General features: G+C 38.4%; 1 protein-coding gene across 1 annotated transcript in view; it reads right to left on the reverse strand.

Moving 5' to 3' along the window:
- LOC145985822 (dnaJ homolog subfamily C member 17) overlaps window positions 1-18,260 on the reverse strand; it is a 42,267-nt gene continuing 24,007 nt past the window's right edge. The window contains exons 5-7 of the mRNA XM_083119914.1: window positions 12,538-12,618; window positions 1,255-1,461; window positions 1-200 (exon numbers count right to left, since the gene is read on the reverse strand). Of these exons, the coding sequence (XP_082976040.1) occupies window positions 87-200; window positions 1,255-1,461; window positions 12,538-12,618 (402 nt within the window). The 3' untranslated portion in view covers window positions 1-86. The remainder of the gene's footprint in view (window positions 201-1,254; window positions 1,462-12,537; window positions 12,619-18,260) is intronic.

Below are 18,260 nucleotides of genomic sequence, written 5' to 3' on the forward strand. Positions count from 1 at the left end.
AAGTGTTAACAATACTGTATTTACATATCACCTCAACATACAATAGTGTATTTTCATGAATGACAAAACTCGAAGTAAAAAAAATGTCAACCATCCTCCTCTTGCATTTCTTTAATCAATCGCCTTCTCTCCTCAGCCTGCCTCATTCTGCGAAGGACTAAACTTTCAAAATCTGAGCATGATGCATCGGAGACACCACTCTGGAATGAGAAATTACACATTTATCTTACTTCTACAGGTATATCAACCAGTAACAACACACACCTTCTCTTGATTGTCCAAATTTGTATATTGATCTAAATCTTTTCCTGGCATTAGAATGGATTGAAGCCAATCCTAAATACAATTCTATAAATAACTCTAAAGCCATTTGATATATTTTCTGGTTTCAATTTGGAATTAACTGGTTTTATTTGATGCTACTTGGAAAACATGGTTATAAATTAAGTTGTTCAAAAACATACAGTGTGCAAAAGTTGTGTAATAGTACCAAAATGTCTCACAAAAAATTATAGTTCTTTTGAAGGATTCCTTGCCATGCCTCAAGAGAGCTTTTATCTTGTATCTGCTACTGAGGGCAATTGTGTAACATTAACTCCATGCATCCATAATAACCATTTTTATCTGAAGGGTAGGTAGACTATGCAGAATGTGGATGTATCTTCAAAACTTCACAAGGTATATTTCCCATTTTTGGTGAGAAAATTTTAAATCGTGCAAAGTTTTAAATAAAAACTTATATCTTTGAAACTACGAATGCTAGAGTTACACATTTCAGCTTGTTTTCTTCAGAACAGATTAGGCTACAAGCCTATGATTAAAAAAAAAATCCCTTTATCAAGTAGAAGAAATTATTTTTAAAAAATTAACTTTGTTGGACCCCCCTTCCCCCCCGTAGGTATTGTCGGGACATGAGGGTTCAAAACAGTAACTGCATATTGTCTGAGAGGTGCTCCATTTTCGTAGCAAGAATTGCACACTTGCTGCTGATACTTTTGGAGAAAAAAAATTCTAATGTCAAAGCTGTGCTTGTCTTCGGCAGGAAATTTAAAATTCTCCAATCACGATTCTTTGACTGTTAATTTGGAGTACGACTTCCAATGCTGGAAAATCAGGTGGCACCTTTAGAAACTATCAAGCATGGCCAAATTTATCTTAAATACACTACCTTTTTGCATGGGGGAATGTTTGTTAATTTATGAAAGAAGGCTGTGCATATTTGTCAGAGAAAAATACTGTGAAGCTTATACTTACTGAAACATTTGGAGCCGATGAAAAACTAAGGAAGTCTGACGACTGAGGCTTTTCTTTACATTCGCCAACCGATGGGAATATGCTACCAGCTTTTTCTGTGTCAGCAAATTTTGATTCTTTCCGTGTCGATGAAGAATGTTTTTCATTCAGTTTTTCAAGGCTTAATGGATTTTGTACCAACCCCCTTTCAAGCTCATATGCAAGTTTCTGGAAGAGAAAAAAAAACGTTCATCAGCATTGTGACATTTTGTGTTAAGAAACTGAATGACTGACCATACTTCGCAATTGGAGGATTGTCTATTCTTGCATAGCAAAAAGGTGAAAAACAAGTACTAAACGAGTACCATCCCAACATTCAGTTTCCAGTAAAACAACACATTGCTAGGGGTGGCAAAGTTAATCTTCCAGAAAGGTTAGGAATGTGCCACAAAAACTGAACCTACTGGATATTAATTTGTCAATCAGAAGATTGTGACTAACAAAATCGAACGATCTGATCATGTATTTTTTCTTGTATGTACGTATTGCATGTAGAATTATTTCTCTTGCAGTTATATGGCCCTTACAAGCACATTGATATAATAGTAACATTAATCAAACTAAGAATAAATGTCTGATAAAGGGGAACGTTCTCCAGAAGCGTTACATAAAAAATAAAAGTTTATGTACAGGGTGTTTCATAAAGTGCACAGTTTTTGAAAATGCAATAACTCAGACAAAAATTGCATGAAAGTTGACATTTTTATTTTTATTATTTTACACATTTACTACGATTTAATAATTGAAAAGTGGAAAGTGTCCGGCATATGCCCGTATGCGATTTAAAAGTGAAAAATGATGTCTGGCATATGTCCACCTCCGTTTTGTATGCAGGCAGTAACTCGATCTGTGAAGTTCACCATGACTCTTGTGCAGACGTCTCTGTCGATTGAACCCATTACCCATTGGATTTCCCTCTTCAATTCAGGGATTGTTTGAGGTTTGTTGTACACCTGTGACTTCACATAACACCATAAAAAGAAATCACATGGGATGAGGACACGAGACCTCGGAGGCCACTCCTGGTCACCACGAAGTGAGATCACGTGGCCAGGAAACTTTTCTTGCAGTAAGGTTATTGTCTCGTTAGATGTGTGGCAGGTAGCCCTGTCCTGCTGAAACCACATACTCACGATATCCAGTTCATCCAGAGCAGGCCACACAAAATTTCTGATCATGTCCCGATAACGAGGACCATTTACCGTAACTGCATTTTCGTTCCCATCTTCAAAAAAGAAGGGGCCAATCACACCTCCTGACCAAAATCCACACCAAACTGTGACACGTGGCAAATGCATTTGTTTTTCCTGGATCACTCTGGGGTTTTCTTTACCACAAATGTGGCAATTCTGTTTTGTTAACAAAACCTGAGAGGCGGAAATGTGCCTCGTCACTGAAGATTAATTTTCTTGCAAAATTCCCGTCCTCTTCTTGTTTTGTCACAAACCACTGTGCAAAATTTCTTTGTTTCGCATGATCGGTTGCTTTGATCTCTTGCATCAACTGAACCTTGTAAGGGCGCATATGAAGGCCGTCTTTCAGTATTCGTTGCACTGAGGATACCGATATTCCCAACTGTTGTGAATGATGGCGAAGTGACTTCGCAGGGCTAACATTCACACTGTCTTCCACTACTGCAATGTTTTCATCTGTGGGACGACTACGTTTTTGCCCAGGCGAATTTATGGTTGCAACTGACCCGGATATCTCAAATTTCTTCACCAACCTCCTAACTGTTGTTTCAGTGGGGGCATTGTTACGTCCGAAGATTGGGCGAAGATTACGAACTGTCTGTTCATAAGACTCCCCTTTTCTGTAATGTGTTTTCAAGATAACGACGCATTGCTCGAAAGTGAACCGCTCCATGGCAACAACAAATGCCAACAAATTGCTCAAGTAATAATCGGAGTGATCAGAGATTACGAAAATGATAAGAACAGTGTTGCCAACCTTCAAACAAAAAAAAAATGACAAGCGATTTAAAAACTGCGCACTTTATGAAACACCCTTTACTTGTAAGAACCATAAGCTACAAGAGAAACAGATCTGACCACATGTTATGTTAGCATGTTTCCAAATATGAAGACATATCCATGAATACCTAAGTTTCTATTAATGTTACCAGTTTGTTTTTTAAATTGCTGTTTCTCATTTGACACTAATTTCTCTTACATCTTGCCACAGAAATGGGCCAATATGGAACTTTTAATGATCTTGAAAATAGTGTGGAAACACTTGTCTAAAACAAACACAGATAAGGAAAATGAATCAAACCAGTGGCATGCCTAAGGGGGGGTTGGGGGGTTGGTGGGGGTTATAACCCCCCCCTTGGCCCAGTATTACTTAAAAAAAAGAATATCAAATCCAGGAGAAGATGGAAAAATGAGGGCTGACTACTAAAAAATGTATACCTAACCCCCTCCTTTCGAAAATCCTGGGCACGCCACTGAATCAAACCTCTCTATAATCTGGACAGTGTGGCCAGCAATGAAAAGGGGGCATTTTGCAGCATTTCACTTTGCCAGTCCTGAATTGCACATCTCAGTTTTGAAAGTGTTTTACAGATGTGGTTATTGTTGGTGGCTCCAAGAAATCCATAAATAGCACTCCTTTTTGGTACCAGAATACTGTTGCCATGATCTTCTGTGCAGATTGAGTTTGAGTGAATGTTTTCACTTTTGGTGAATGTGAATGACGCCACTGCATGAATTCTTGGTTTGACTGGACACTGATGCAAGATATCCAAGTTTCATCAGCAGTGACACACAGTGAAAAAAAAAGGAGTCTTCATCTCTGTCCAGAAATGTATGTGCAGGTGCATTCTTGGCATTTTGTGAGCTTCTGTCAACATTTTCAGGACACATTGTGAACAGTTTCCGTTAGCTCACTATGTCAATAACAATTTCTGGAAATTCCTTGCCAAGAGCACTAATTGTGAAGTTTTGATTTTCTCGCACTTTTGCATTCACATGCTCAACAATGTTGTCCGTCTGTACACCTGACCCAGCACTCCTCTCTCCATCGTAAATGTTTATGTGGCCCTCCCTGTACCTATACACATGACACCATTGCAGTACTGCCAATCCACGAATTTCACACAATTCGTGGTGAATTTCAACAGCATTATTACCATTTGTATTATGTGGATTTTTGTGTTAAGAAATTGAATTACTCACCATACTTTACAATTGATGGGACTGTCTATTCTCACATCATTTCTCGCTGTGACACAAAGGTAAATAACAGCAGACTGGTGAACACATGGCCACTATATGCCTAATGCACTACTTCAAGCTACTGTGCAAGTGTGATCCAACCACTGTTAGCACTAACCCCTTTTCACCAATTTTATACCCAAGTTTTGAAATTACCTTGTGTACTATATTAAGGGATGTTTGATTTGCGCTTCTCTATCTGTATTTGATTTATACTGTTGTTCCCGCACTAAGAGACACAGAAAGCATTAAAGTTGTGTTGACATTTAGCATACCAACAAGATTCTTGTGAAATTCTAGTCGGAAGGTTAACTTTCCACTTAATTAAATAAAGTTGGCTCCAAGGTGGTCACCATATTGGCAACATACTCTAATGAATTTTCCCCCTTTTCCTATTTATGTATAGCGATCCTTGATTAATTTTTCTCTATCCATATTTGTTTTAGACTCATGTTTCCATACTTATAGACCGTAAAAAGTGGCAAACACTTTACAAGAATGGAAATGTTTCATTCATCATTTTAACTAATGTTAGCGCTGATGTTACTACCTTGGTGGCAGTGCATGTTGAGTTGTCAGCTCATCATCTTGCTACCCAAGTCTCCAGATTCGAGAACCAGTCTAGGCACAGGTTTCCTCTAATCAGTGTTCCTTCATCAATTTAATCTAATCCACATTTTAAGATTAGCCCAAAGTGGCAAAACAATTTATCCGAAATAAGAAAACACAAAAATAAAAAGAACATTATGGTACGTCGTTCATGCAGGGGTAAAATTATCTGAAATTTTACTGATAAATCTATCTCCCAATATAGGCCAATATTGATAAATTAGAAATTTCAATTAGTCAGTTCCACAGCTTGCACAAAAGACTTTTTTTTTCTACTTCTGTTATTTTATAGCACATTGCACCTCTTGGGTTATTTGTAGCAATGATTGATGAAATAGATGATGGAACGAACATCTACGCCTAACCCAGGGTTTAAACCTGGAACCTCTGGCTTGGTACATGTCATGCTGACACAAATATTTTCTTAAGCTTGGTTACTTTTATATTAAGATTTAGTAAATGGGGCTTTATATGCTGTAAAACGTCTCTGGATGGTTGGAAATCTCACAGTTTGCTATCATACAGACATATTAGAAACAGGGTGGCTACAAACAAGCAGAAATGAAATTCCCTGACTTTTCCAGGTTTTCCAGGACAAAATTTACATTTTTCCCTGACAATTACAAACTAAACTAAATCGATGTTTTGCAAATGGAAATAATAAACTCATACAGATCCACATATGGTTTTGTTAAGTACCGATATTATCTTCTATGAAATTGACTTAATTTCCCTATTCTCTATGATTTTGAATTCAAACTGCAAAATAGTGAATTTGGAAAATTATTACAATTCACAAGCTAGGGAAGGATTACGGAATTTTGTCATACGCAGTAAGTTTAAAATAAAATACTTGATGAGATAAGAGTGAAGAGTGACTGATTAAGAAATACAATTTGTAATTTATCAGTCTCCTTATACATTCTCGGTATTATATGTTGATATTTCCACTGAGGTTTGGAACCCTCTGCTTGCAAGAACCATGAGTGCGAACTCATATTTCAACGCATCAAGCTACTTCTCTCTTCTCTGTAAAGCAAACAACTTAACTCTTTCATATAAGTGAAACAATTGAATCAAACAAAATAAAGTGTCATATTTCCTTACATTATCAATGGGATTTCTGCTTCAGTACAGTACATCCAAGTGAAGTACTGTGAAACTGAAAACATGCAGTTATACCATTAATGCTGACGAAAAGGGTATGTAGGTATTAGAAATTTAACGCAAGGAATTTATAGAATTGCATTGTATAGGTACCTGATTTAGCTAACCACACATTAAAGCAGGAACACTCTAATAATAAAAGCTTCTGAAAGTTCATATACGAGGGGAATCCTGAAAAAAGCTCCAATGGTGCCTATACACAGCACTAGTGGTCGGAGACCGACACACACACATGCAGGCAGGAAGAAGTGGCATGTAGCTGTAATCTGGTACAGTTGCAATGCAGCCGTTTTAGGACAGTTCTAGGTTAAAGATTGCAGCTCTCATACAGTCTCCCACCGACTGCGATGTAGCCTACATTGCATGCTCAGAATTTGGCACAGAGACACCAGCAATGTGTGAGGTGTGCAGACCAGACGTCGTGAGTGATAGTGTGCTCAGACGATGGTGCAGACAATTCACAGAAGGCCCGAATGTGCACAACCCCTTTGCATCACTTCAGGTTAGAGATCTTGGACCACTCCCTGTACAGCCCTGGCCTTGAATGTACCGACTTTCATCTCTTTGTTTAACTGAAGAGGTTTCTGGCAGGGCAAGGATTTGACAGCTACACTGCGGTGGAGATAGTTCCAGTCTTTGCTGTCAGACACATATAACATGGGCATACAAAATTTAGTGCCATGCTACGATAAATGACAGAACAGCTGTTGTGATTATGCCGAAAATTAGGTTAGGGACTCACTGTTACTAATGCAATAAATTACAATTGATATTCTTGTTTTATTTATGCCTAATCGGTAGGGACCTTGATATTTTATTTTTTTTCAAATTGGTGTATTTTCTTATTTTTTATTTTTCACTATATGGTGTTATTTTTCCCAAAATTCACATTTTCATTTTAGCGCATTTTCTGGCAAATATCTGAAATTATACCTTCATGCTGATTTTAAACTACTGTTTCAAATTGTAAGTCACATGGCTTACGCCTCTTCGTGAGAGTTTGATATCTTGAAAGTTATTTTGGGAAAGTTATTTTCCATACCCCTTTTTTAAATTTTAAGGTAAGGATACGATAATGGAATTTTCCCCGTATATATTGAAGGGTGCATAATGACCATAAGTGGCGACGCACCTAAAAAATTAAAATCAATCAATCTCACATGACAGATACCGATATATTATGGCACCAAAAATTGGCATTATCTTTTTTTGACTTGTTAGTATTACGTTTCCCAAAATTTGCGTTTTTGTTTTAGAACATTTATCAACCAAATATACCGAAACTTAATACTCCATTGTGCTTTTAAACTATTATTTTAAATTGTAGGTCACATGGTCTACGTATTTTCGTGACATGGAACAGATTTTTGAGGAAGTAAAAGTAAAGTGCTCTCCTGCACTTTTCCATAAAGGTGTATAGGGATGTAGAGTTAGGGCCCCACACTTTCTTGATCACGGCTAAAGGTGGGGATGATGTGATCAGCACCACGTTCCTGGCTACCTTTATCCCTCAAAGTTTCCTCAAGGTACCAGCTTCATATGATGCTGGGTGGTTGCCGGAGCAGTTTGAATAGGTGGAAAACATCCCGGTTCTCCCCTGCAGGGAATCGACCCCGGGTCTCTCGCATGGTAGTCAGACACCCTAATGACTGAGCTCCATTATTACTCACACGACAAATGCCGATGGTGCGCACTTAGCTTGGTACTTCAAAACATATCTCATGCGACAAATACGAAGATGTGGCTCCCGTGTGACGGTAGATACGCACTCGATTTACTGTTAAAACCCTGCCACTTTGCTCTGTGATGCAATTGGTTTTGATAGAAGTTGAAAAAATCGTGGGAAATACATGATTTAATGTGGCTGTCGGAATTATTCCATGTACGTATAACTCTATAGTTTACTCGCGTAAATTGTTGGAAAACTTGCATGTTCTATGTACACAAACATGGCCTAGAAAAAACAAGAATGTTGGATTTCATGGAATTTTCGTTGTTTTATGACATTTCTTTAAAAAATCGCTAAAAACGCCAACAATTCGCATTTTATGCCAAATTCGCATTATTTCGATATTTCGAACGGGCGAAAAATGTGTCCAGACATAACTGCACATTCCTAAACATAACTTCGCAGCAACTACCATTTTTCACGGTTTTGGCGTTTGCGAAAAATCAATGTTCCTACTAATTGGAAATTACTGTCTGGCCACTCCTCGTATAAATCAGTAGATGGAAAGTGAAAATTTAGCAGGGCTGGCAGAGAAAAGTCAATTCTTGAAGAAAGTGATTTGCTTTTATGATTGAATGATTTGAGTAAATATGATATTAAAATATTTACGTATTTATTATTAGTATTTTATTTCATAATATTGGACATTAACCTTACTCAGTGTGAGATTAATGACCATCTCTCACGAGTTTAAACAGACAGGACAGAGAGTGGCATTAATTTCATTGCAATACTAGTGTTGCAGTAAATTTGACGTTAGGAGTTTGCCAATTCTTATAACATTCACCAATGCAGGTTTATGTTTCACTTTTTTGTGAGAGTATTCAATATATATCCCGTTTGGTTGGATTCTTCTTGATATATAAGAATAGTGCAATGCCATTGTAAACGTATGTTAACTTGTGCGAAACCAGTAATACGTCAGGATGATGAAAGAAAACCTTCGTAAGCACTGCTACATTAAATAACTTGAAGTGAGCCAGAAGAGTAATAAAACTCCAGCAGCATATTTGCAGTCTAAAGCTCTTCTTGTGTATGCATGTGATTTTTGTTGGATGTTGCAGTCCATGCAATTTCTGTTGCATGTTGTAGTGAGATACTTTGTCGGGTGGCGATATTCGACAAAAGTCGTATGTATCAATGGAACCTATTTGTTTCCATGTTCTTTCAGTTTGCCCAACAAAATGCCTTACTACGACGTCCGACAACTATCGGACGGCGCCACCCGCTCTTATTCCCTCCATCTGTTGACAAGTCCCCTTACTACTCCCATACGGACAAGAAAAAATGATAATTCAATGCATTTTTCATGTTATATGGAGAGACTTAACCTTTACTCCCCCGATGTTACCATATGGTATCATCAGAGTAAGGTCGTACTGGCCCGATGATACCATATGGTATCATGGTGCTGATTACGAAATGAATGTGCTTTTTGGACCTTCATACTCTTATGTTTGGGTGGAGACTCTGACACAGGTCTGGAGCAAGCCTGGGAAATTCATATTGATGACCAACCTCTCCCCCCTCTCCGCAACATATCTATGCCACATTTCCTAACAGAGTTTCACATTTTGGCTCATTATTCAACTTGTATGGCACCCAGGAACATGAAACATGTTTCAATCTCTTTGGAAACGTCATTCTTTGAAGAGAATACTAAGGTTTGCGCCTTCTCCCTATAATAGCGGGAGAAGAGAGGGCAAACTCCAGATTTTTATGGGTTCTTTCAATAAATTCGGGGGGTCGCCCCCCCCCCCCCCCCAAGCCTCCTTCCTCGGTCCGGTGTTCTGAATTGTACACGGTTGCATGCTCTGATGTTCTATCTGAAAAACAAAACTTATCCAAAGTAGACTGCTCCCATAGTGCCAGAGTTATAACAAATTTCCTCCAAAAATGCAATTTACCTATTTTTCGTAATAAAAAAATCACATTTTGGCTTATTATTCAACTTGTATAGCACCCAAGAACATGAAACATGTTTCATTCTCTTGAGAAATGTCCATTCTTTGAAAAGAATACTAAAGTTCGCGCCTTCTCCCCAAACTAGCGGGAGAAGAGGGTGCAAACTCCAGATTTTTATGTTTTTTCCATTGAAATTCGGGGGGTGTGTCCCCCCTAAGCCCCCTTCCTCGGTCCGGTGTTCTGAATTGTACACGGTTGGATGCACTGGTGTTTTAGTTGCAAAACAAAAGTTATCCGAAGTAGATTGCTCCCATAGTGCCCGAGTTATAACAATTTTCCTCCAAGGAGTGTTCGAATTTAAAATTCCGGCCGATTAGCCCGGGAGATAGAAATTTTTCTCTCTCTCTCTCCTCCTGCCATCACTGGTTTCTGGCGCCGTGGTTGTGTTGCGCATAAAAGGGGCCTAAAAGTTGAGGCCGAAACTTACGAACGAGATTTCCTGTTCCCGTGCAGAGATCCATGATATCTTTAAATAAATAATTTTTTTAAAAAAAGTCAATGAAGACGAAATTCCCTGACATTTCCCTGACTTTTTTTGACACCTCAAATTCCCTGACTTTTCCCGGTTTTCCAGGTTTTCCAGGTCTGTCGCCACCCTGTAGAAAGAAAAAAATGAGTGTATGGGCTGTTGAAGTTTGATTTATTTCTTTTTATTTTTTAATCAGAAAGGACCACCTCTTGTGATGGGTAACATCTTGACAAGTCCTCTTTCAACAAGCACTGTTAGAAAAAGGAAAGGAAATTTTACAAAAAAAAACAAAAAAACTTCCACTCTAGCACGTCACTATGACCCCCATAATAAACCACAGTGAATACAAAAATTCTATGATGTTACACTGTTCTGATCCTGTAATTGTGAAAGTCAGGCTGAAAATTGTTTTGTAGTTTATTATTTTAAAAAAATGCAATAAACATATCATCTCTAATAATGAAAAACAGTGTCTACACCTACAAAAACAAGTTTCATCCAAAAATTTTGTCCATTCCTTCTTCTAACTGTCCTTTTTAAGTCCCATTTGCACTGTGGAGTTAGTTGACTGAGATTCATCAGAATTTATGGCCTCCCTAGTAACCTTGTTGCCTTGTAATCACAGGGTCCAGGTTTAATAGCCGGTGAAGGATCTACAAACTACATACTACAGGGTGGCACACGAAAAACCAACCTGCCTGCCTGCCTGCCACAAGCATGCCGTCACGACTGTGGTAGACTATCGCATTGTCAGTACACCTACTGTGATCACGGATATTGAAGCACAAATTACCAAAAGCCTAAAAAGTCTTATTGCTTATCTGTCTGCTCGTATACACGCGTGGCAGGTGGGCCAGTTTTTCGTGCACCACCCTGTAGTTTGGATTTCACTTTAAACTATAAGTCCACTCCTGATTAGCCTTTCTGTGCACGAAGTGGACTTAAACATGATGCACCGTATTTCACCGCATAATTGTCTCACTCTGTTTTTGTTTTTTTCAGTCCAAAAATTGGTATATAACATTCCATCATGTATTTGTTGCATTGGTTAATGAAACCAATGATAGCGGTGCAGGATCTATGGATACAGACGATTAAATTTTGTAAATCCATACTTCGCAACACTAGTAAATTTTCTCAAGTGTAATATTTAGACTATAATGCACAAATCAGTAACAACTAATGTGTTAACTTATTTTTCAGACTGGAAAAATGTTTGCTAAAATGTTACGAAGAAATGATGTGCGTAGATTTGGATTATATTCAATCTTAATGTACAGGGTGGCCCAAACAAAACTATACCCAATGAAGCGAAGAGTGCTAGTGTGTTTGATCAAGTACATCTGAAACTTGCATGTTAAAACTTCGGCAAATGCAGTCACAAGAATGCCACTCGCTCTACTGCCCAGACCAGATGTTGGAAGTGGCCTTGTCTGCATAGAGGGGGCAACCGTTGGTTTCTCTCAGAATGTTTTGGAATGTAGCTTGAAGCTACTGGTAGTGTAATATCGCTACTGCAGCTGACATTTTGAAACTTTTGACAAATTTTAAAGTATAAACCAAAACACACCGCTCAAGAAGTATCTGACAACAACAACAAAAACATTCTGATGATAAAAAACTGGCCTATTACCACCTTTGTTTTGAGTGTAGTTTCATTTGGGCCACCCTGTATATCTTGCACAAAAGATAATTTATTAATAAATGATTTTAAGCACTTGCAATACCGGAACAGGAAAAAAAAAAACTTCACATAGTGGTTGTACCCCACTTTTTTCTTGGGAAAAAATTGACTGTATAAGCTATAGAACTCTTACAATTGCTGAATCCTAATTCTCTGGTAATTATGAATCCCTCATGAAACATTGGACTTTAGTATTTCAAGTATACACAGTATGGACAATAGCTAATAAAGTAAAAGCATCCCAAATGTTATTTGATAGTGCTGTGAATGTAAGGTCCCCTTTGAATAACTCACATGTAATGAACAGACATCTGTATGTGCTTGTGGCAATGCAAATTAAGTTATATGATGTGTTTAAAATGATACAAGCTAAATTACTGACAGTGTTATCATGAAGCCTACTCACAGCTGCATCCGGAGACTTAAATTCAACGAGTGCACTACCTTTCTTCTTGGCTGAGACAATAAGAGCTGCTATATCACCATACTGAAATAAATGAAAATTTAGAAAGTTACGAAAGACAATTATATTCATACTTTGTAAGAATGGACATACATGAAAATTTTAGAAATAAATTTTAAAGCCCCCCCCCCAAAAAAAAGTGAGAATGTGCATTACTCAGGGTGGCTACAATCTAGCAGATATGAAATTCTCTGACTTTTCCAGGTTTTCCAGGACAAAATTTACATTTTCCCCTGACAGTTACAAACTAAACTAAATCAATGTTTTTGCAAATGGAAATAATAAACTCATACAGATCCAGGTATGGATTTGTTAAGTACCAATATTATCTTTATTGAAATTGACTCAATTTCTCTATTCTCTATTATTTGAATTCAAACTGCAAAATAGTGAATTTGGAAAATTATTACAATTCACAAACTAGGGAAGGATTACGGAATTTTATCATATGCAGTAACTTTAAAATAAAATACTTGATTATTTTTAAAGTTATGACTAAATGAGATAAGAGTGAAGAGTGATTGATTAAGAAATTCAATTTGTAATTTATCAATCTCCTTATACATTCTCTGTATTATATGTTGATATTTCCACTGAGGTTTGGTTGATATTTTCACTGAGGTTTGGAACCTTCTGCTTGAAAGAACCATGAGTGCGGACTCATTTTTCAATGCATAAAGCTACTTCTCTCTTCTCTGTAAAGCAAACAACTTAACTCTTGCATATAAGTGAAACAACTGAATTGTACAAAAGAAAGTGTCATATTTCCTTACATTATCAATCGGATTTCTGCTTCAGTACAGTATATCCAAGTGAAGTACTGTGAAACTGACAACATGCAGTTAAACCATTATTGCTGATGAAAAGGGTATGTAGGTATTAGAAATTTAACGCAAGGAATTTATAGAATTGCATTGTATAGGTACCTGATTTAACTAACCACACATTAAAACAGGAACACACTGTTAGTAACAGCTTCTGAAAGTTCATATACTAGGGGCATCCTGAAAAAAGCTCCAATGGTGCCTATACGCAGCACTAGTGGTCGGAGAGTGACACACACACATGCAGGCAGGAAGAAGTGGCATGCAGATGTAATCTAAATGCAGTTGCAATGCAGCCGTTTTAGGACAGTTCTAGGTTATAGATTGCAGCTCTCATACAGTCTCTCACTGACTGCGATGTAGCCTACATGTAGTAATCAGATTTTTGCACACTCAGAATTTGACACAGAGCCACCAGCAATCGTGTGAGGTGTGCAGACCGGACGTCGTGAGTGATAGTACGGTCAGACGATGTTGCAGACAATTCACGGAAGGCTAATCGAATGTGCTCAACCCCATACAGCTGAGTACACACGGGCCTTTGCATCACATCAGGTGAGAGATCTTGCAGGCTTTCATCTCTTTGTTAAACTGAAGAGGTTTCTGGCAGGACAAGGATTTGACAGCTACACTGCGGTAGAGAGAGTTCCAGTCTTTGCTGTCAGACACATATGCCATGGGCATACAAAATTTAGTGCCATGCTATGACAAATGCCAGAACAATGGTGGTGATTATGCTGAAAATGAGGTTAGGACTCACTGTTACTAATGCAATAAATTACAACTGATATTCTTGTTTATGCCTAATCGATAGGGACCTTGATTTTTTGTTATTCGTTTTCAAATTGGTGTATTTTTTTATTTTTTATTTTTTACTATTTAGTGTTATTTTTCCCAAAATTCACATTTTCATATTAGCACATTTTTTGGCAAATATCTGAAATTATACCTTCATGGTGTTTTTGAACTACTGTTTCAAATTGTAAGTCACATGGCCTACGTCTCTTCGTGAGAGTTTGATATCTTGAAAGTTATTTTGGGAAAGTTATTTTCCATACCCCCTTTTTAATTTTAAGGTAAGGGTTTTAGATAATGGAATTTTCCCCGTATATACTGAAGGGTGCATAATGACCATAAGTAGCGACGCACCCAAAAAATTTAAATCAAATCAATCAATATATTAATGCACCAAAAATTGGCATTATCTTTTTTTACTTGTTAGTGTCACGTTTCCCAAAATTCATGTTTTTGTTTTAGAATATTTTTCTGCCAAATATAACGAAACTTAATACTCCATTGTACTTTTAAACTATTATTTTAAATTGTAGGTCACATGCTCTACATATTTTCGTGACAGTTTGATATGTTGGAACAGATTTTCCAGGAAGTAAAAGTAAAGTGTTCCCTGCACTTTGCCATGAAGGTGTATAAGGATGTGGAGTTAAGGCCCCACAGTTTCTTGATCACGGCTGAAGGTGGGGGTAATGTGATCAGCACCATGCTCCTGGCTACCTTTATCCCCCAAAGTTTCCTCCAGGTACCCTCTTGATATGACACTGGGTGGGCACCAGAGCAGTTTGAACAGGTGGAAAAGGTCCCGGTTCTTCCCCGCAGGGAAAACGACCCTGGGTCTCTCGCATGGTAGTCAGATGCCCTAACGACTGAGCTCCATTATTTCTCGCACGACAAATGCCGATGGTGCGCACTTAGCTTTGTAATTCAAAACACATCTCTCGTGACAAATACTGAAGATGTGGCTCCTGTGTGACGGTAGATATGCACTAGATCTCCTGTTAGAGCCTTGACACTTTGGTCTGTGATGCAAATGGTTTTGATAGAAGTTGAAAAAATCGTGGGAAATACATGATTTAATGTGGCTGTCGGAATTATTCCATGTATAACAAGCATTCTAATTTACTCTTGAATAAAATGTTGGAAAACTTGCACATTCTATGTACACAAACATGGCCTAGAAAATACAAGAATGTTGGATTTCATGGAATTTTTTGTTGTTTTAGGACATTTTTTAAAAAAAATCGCTAAAAACGCCAACAATTCGCATTTATGCCAAATTCGCATTATTTCAATATTTCGAACGGACGAAAAATGTGTCCAGACATCACTGCACATTCATAAACACAACTTCGCACCAATTACCATTTTTCACGGTTTTTGCATTTGCGAAAAATCAATTTTATTATTAGTATTTTATTTCATAATAATGGACATTAACTTCACTCAGTGAGAGATTAATGACCATCTCTCACGAGTTTAAACAGACAGGACAGAGAGTGGCGTTAATTCCATTGCAATACTAGTGTTGCAGTAAATTTCAGGTTGGGAGCATGCACTTGCCAATTTTTATAACGTTCACCAATACAGATTTATGTTTCACTTTTTCGTGATAGTATTCAATATATATCCCGTTAGGTTGGATGCTTCTTGATATCTAAGAATAGTGCAATGTCACTGTAAACATATGTTAACTTGTGCGAAACCAGTAATACGTCAGAATGATGAAAGAAATCCTTTGTAAGCCCTGCTACATTAAATAAGGTGAAGTGAGCCAGAAGAGTAATAAAATTCCAGCAGCATATTTGCAGTCTAAAGCTCTTCTTGTTTATGCATGCGATTTTTGTTGGATGTTGCAGTCCTAAGACATCCAACAAAAATCAATTTCATACGAGTGCCATGCATGCAATTTCTGTCGTATGTTGTAGTGAGATACTTTGTCAGGTGGCGATATTCGACAAAAATCGTATGTATCAATAAAGCCTATTTGTTTCCATGTTCCTTCAGTTTGTCCAACAAAATACCTTACTACGACGTCCGACAACAATCGGACAGCGCCACCTGCTCTCATCCCCTCCATTTGGTGACAGTTCTGTCCCCTGACTACTCCCATACGGACAAGAAAAAATGATAATTCAATGCATTTTCCATGTAATATTTAGACTTAACACACTTTTCTGCCCCTCCGGAAATATTTCTCTTAGCAATAATATTTCCTGTTCCCGTGCAGAGTTCCATAACGATATCTACATTAAAAAAAAAAAAAAAGACAAAATTCCATGACATTTCCCTTACTTTTTTGACACCTCAAATTCCCTGACTTTTCCATGTTTTCCAGGTCTGTCGCCACCCTAAGTACTAGAATGTTATACAACAGATCAGAGAAAAAGAATATGAACCCAGAACAAAACATTTTTTTATTGACCATTCAATTAAAAAGAAGTCCTACACTGCAACAAATGAACTTCCATACCACTTGCACATTCCATAACCTTAGCATGTTTTGAAAATCAACGTGGTTTAGGGCAACAATTCTTATTTATTGCATATACAGGGTGCCTGGAAATTCCCCTTACAAACTCCTAGGGCTAGTAGAGGGGACTGAGTAGACAATCTTTGGAATAGGAACCCATGTCCGGAAACGGCTACAACCATGATGTGCCTGTGTTGGTATGCAACCGGTGTAGGCAGTACATGACGTCAGAAGATCACCTCATAATCTAAAGTGTAATCATTTATTACAACCATGTCAAATGAGGTGTTACGTAAGGTACAGAAGTGAATGATGTGTGACTCAGTCCATAATACAAACAAATTTATTTGGTAACAAAGCCAAGGGAACAAAAGAAACATACTATCATTGATCACAATAACACTGTGTCGACAGTGGAATGGAACAATTTGTTTCTGTCTTCTGCACTGGATGGGTCGCATACGGCACTGCTCAACTACAACAGTGGCTCAATGTGATGACCACTAATGTCGTTGCACACATTGCACCGACGAATCATGTTCCGGTACACTCGCTCCATCATACCTGGTGTCCCGTCACTATCTTGTGCAGCAACCATAACTTGTGCCAGCAGTGTGTTCTCTGTCTCTACAGGAGTCTCATACACCATACTCTTCATACGACCCCACAAGAAATAGTCCAATGGCGTTAAATCCGGCGATTGTGGGGGCCACGTGGTTAGAACACCTCAGCCTATCCATCTTTGACCGAATCTTCATTTAAGATGTCTCTGAACGTCATGTGTAAAGTGAGGCGGTGCACCATCGTGCTGAAACCATAGTTCCTGATGGATGTTCAATGGCACAGCAACCAAGAACAGGGCCAATACTTCCTGTAGGAAGATCAACTATGCGGAACCTGTTAGCCTGGCTGGAAGAAGGTACGGCCCGATCACATGACCGTCAAGAATACCGGCCCACACATAGATAGCAAATCTGTGCTGGAATCCCCAGACATGCATTGCATGAGGGTTTTCGTCTGCCCAGACATGGCTGTTTCGAGAATTGAGAACACACTTCCTGTTGAATTTACATTCATTTGTGAACAGAACTCGATGTGTAACTGGGGGTCGTCGATGCAGCGGTGCAGAAACCATGTGCAGAAGTTAACACGTAATACAAAATCGGCTGGTCTCAAAGCCTGTACCCTTTGGTGGTGTTAAGGATGTAGTTGTTGCTCATGCAGAACCTCCCACACGATGCTGCGAGAAACACCCATTGCACGCACAGTTGTTCGGTACTTGTTGACGGGTCCTGTTCAACGTGGTGCAGTACAGCCTCTTCCAATTTGGGCATGTGGCGTGAGCAGCACAGTCCTTCCTGTCGGCGGTGAAGGTACCTCGTTCTCGGAGCTGTTGCGTAATGCTGGAAAAAAGGGTATGCGATGGAGTGGCATATTGTGGATAACGCTCTTGATACAGCCGACAAGCTGCTCTTTCATTCTCTTCCGCTGCACCATACACAAGGATCATGTCCGTGTATTCTGCAAAACGTGTACTTAACCATGTTCATCGGAGATGCACAGGCACATGAATGGGG

This window comes from Lepisma saccharinum, chromosome 3, assembly GCF_977018435.1.
Source record: "Lepisma saccharinum chromosome 3, izLepSacc3.1, whole genome shotgun sequence".
NCBI lineage: Eukaryota > Metazoa > Arthropoda > Insecta > Zygentoma > Lepismatidae > Lepisma > Lepisma saccharinum.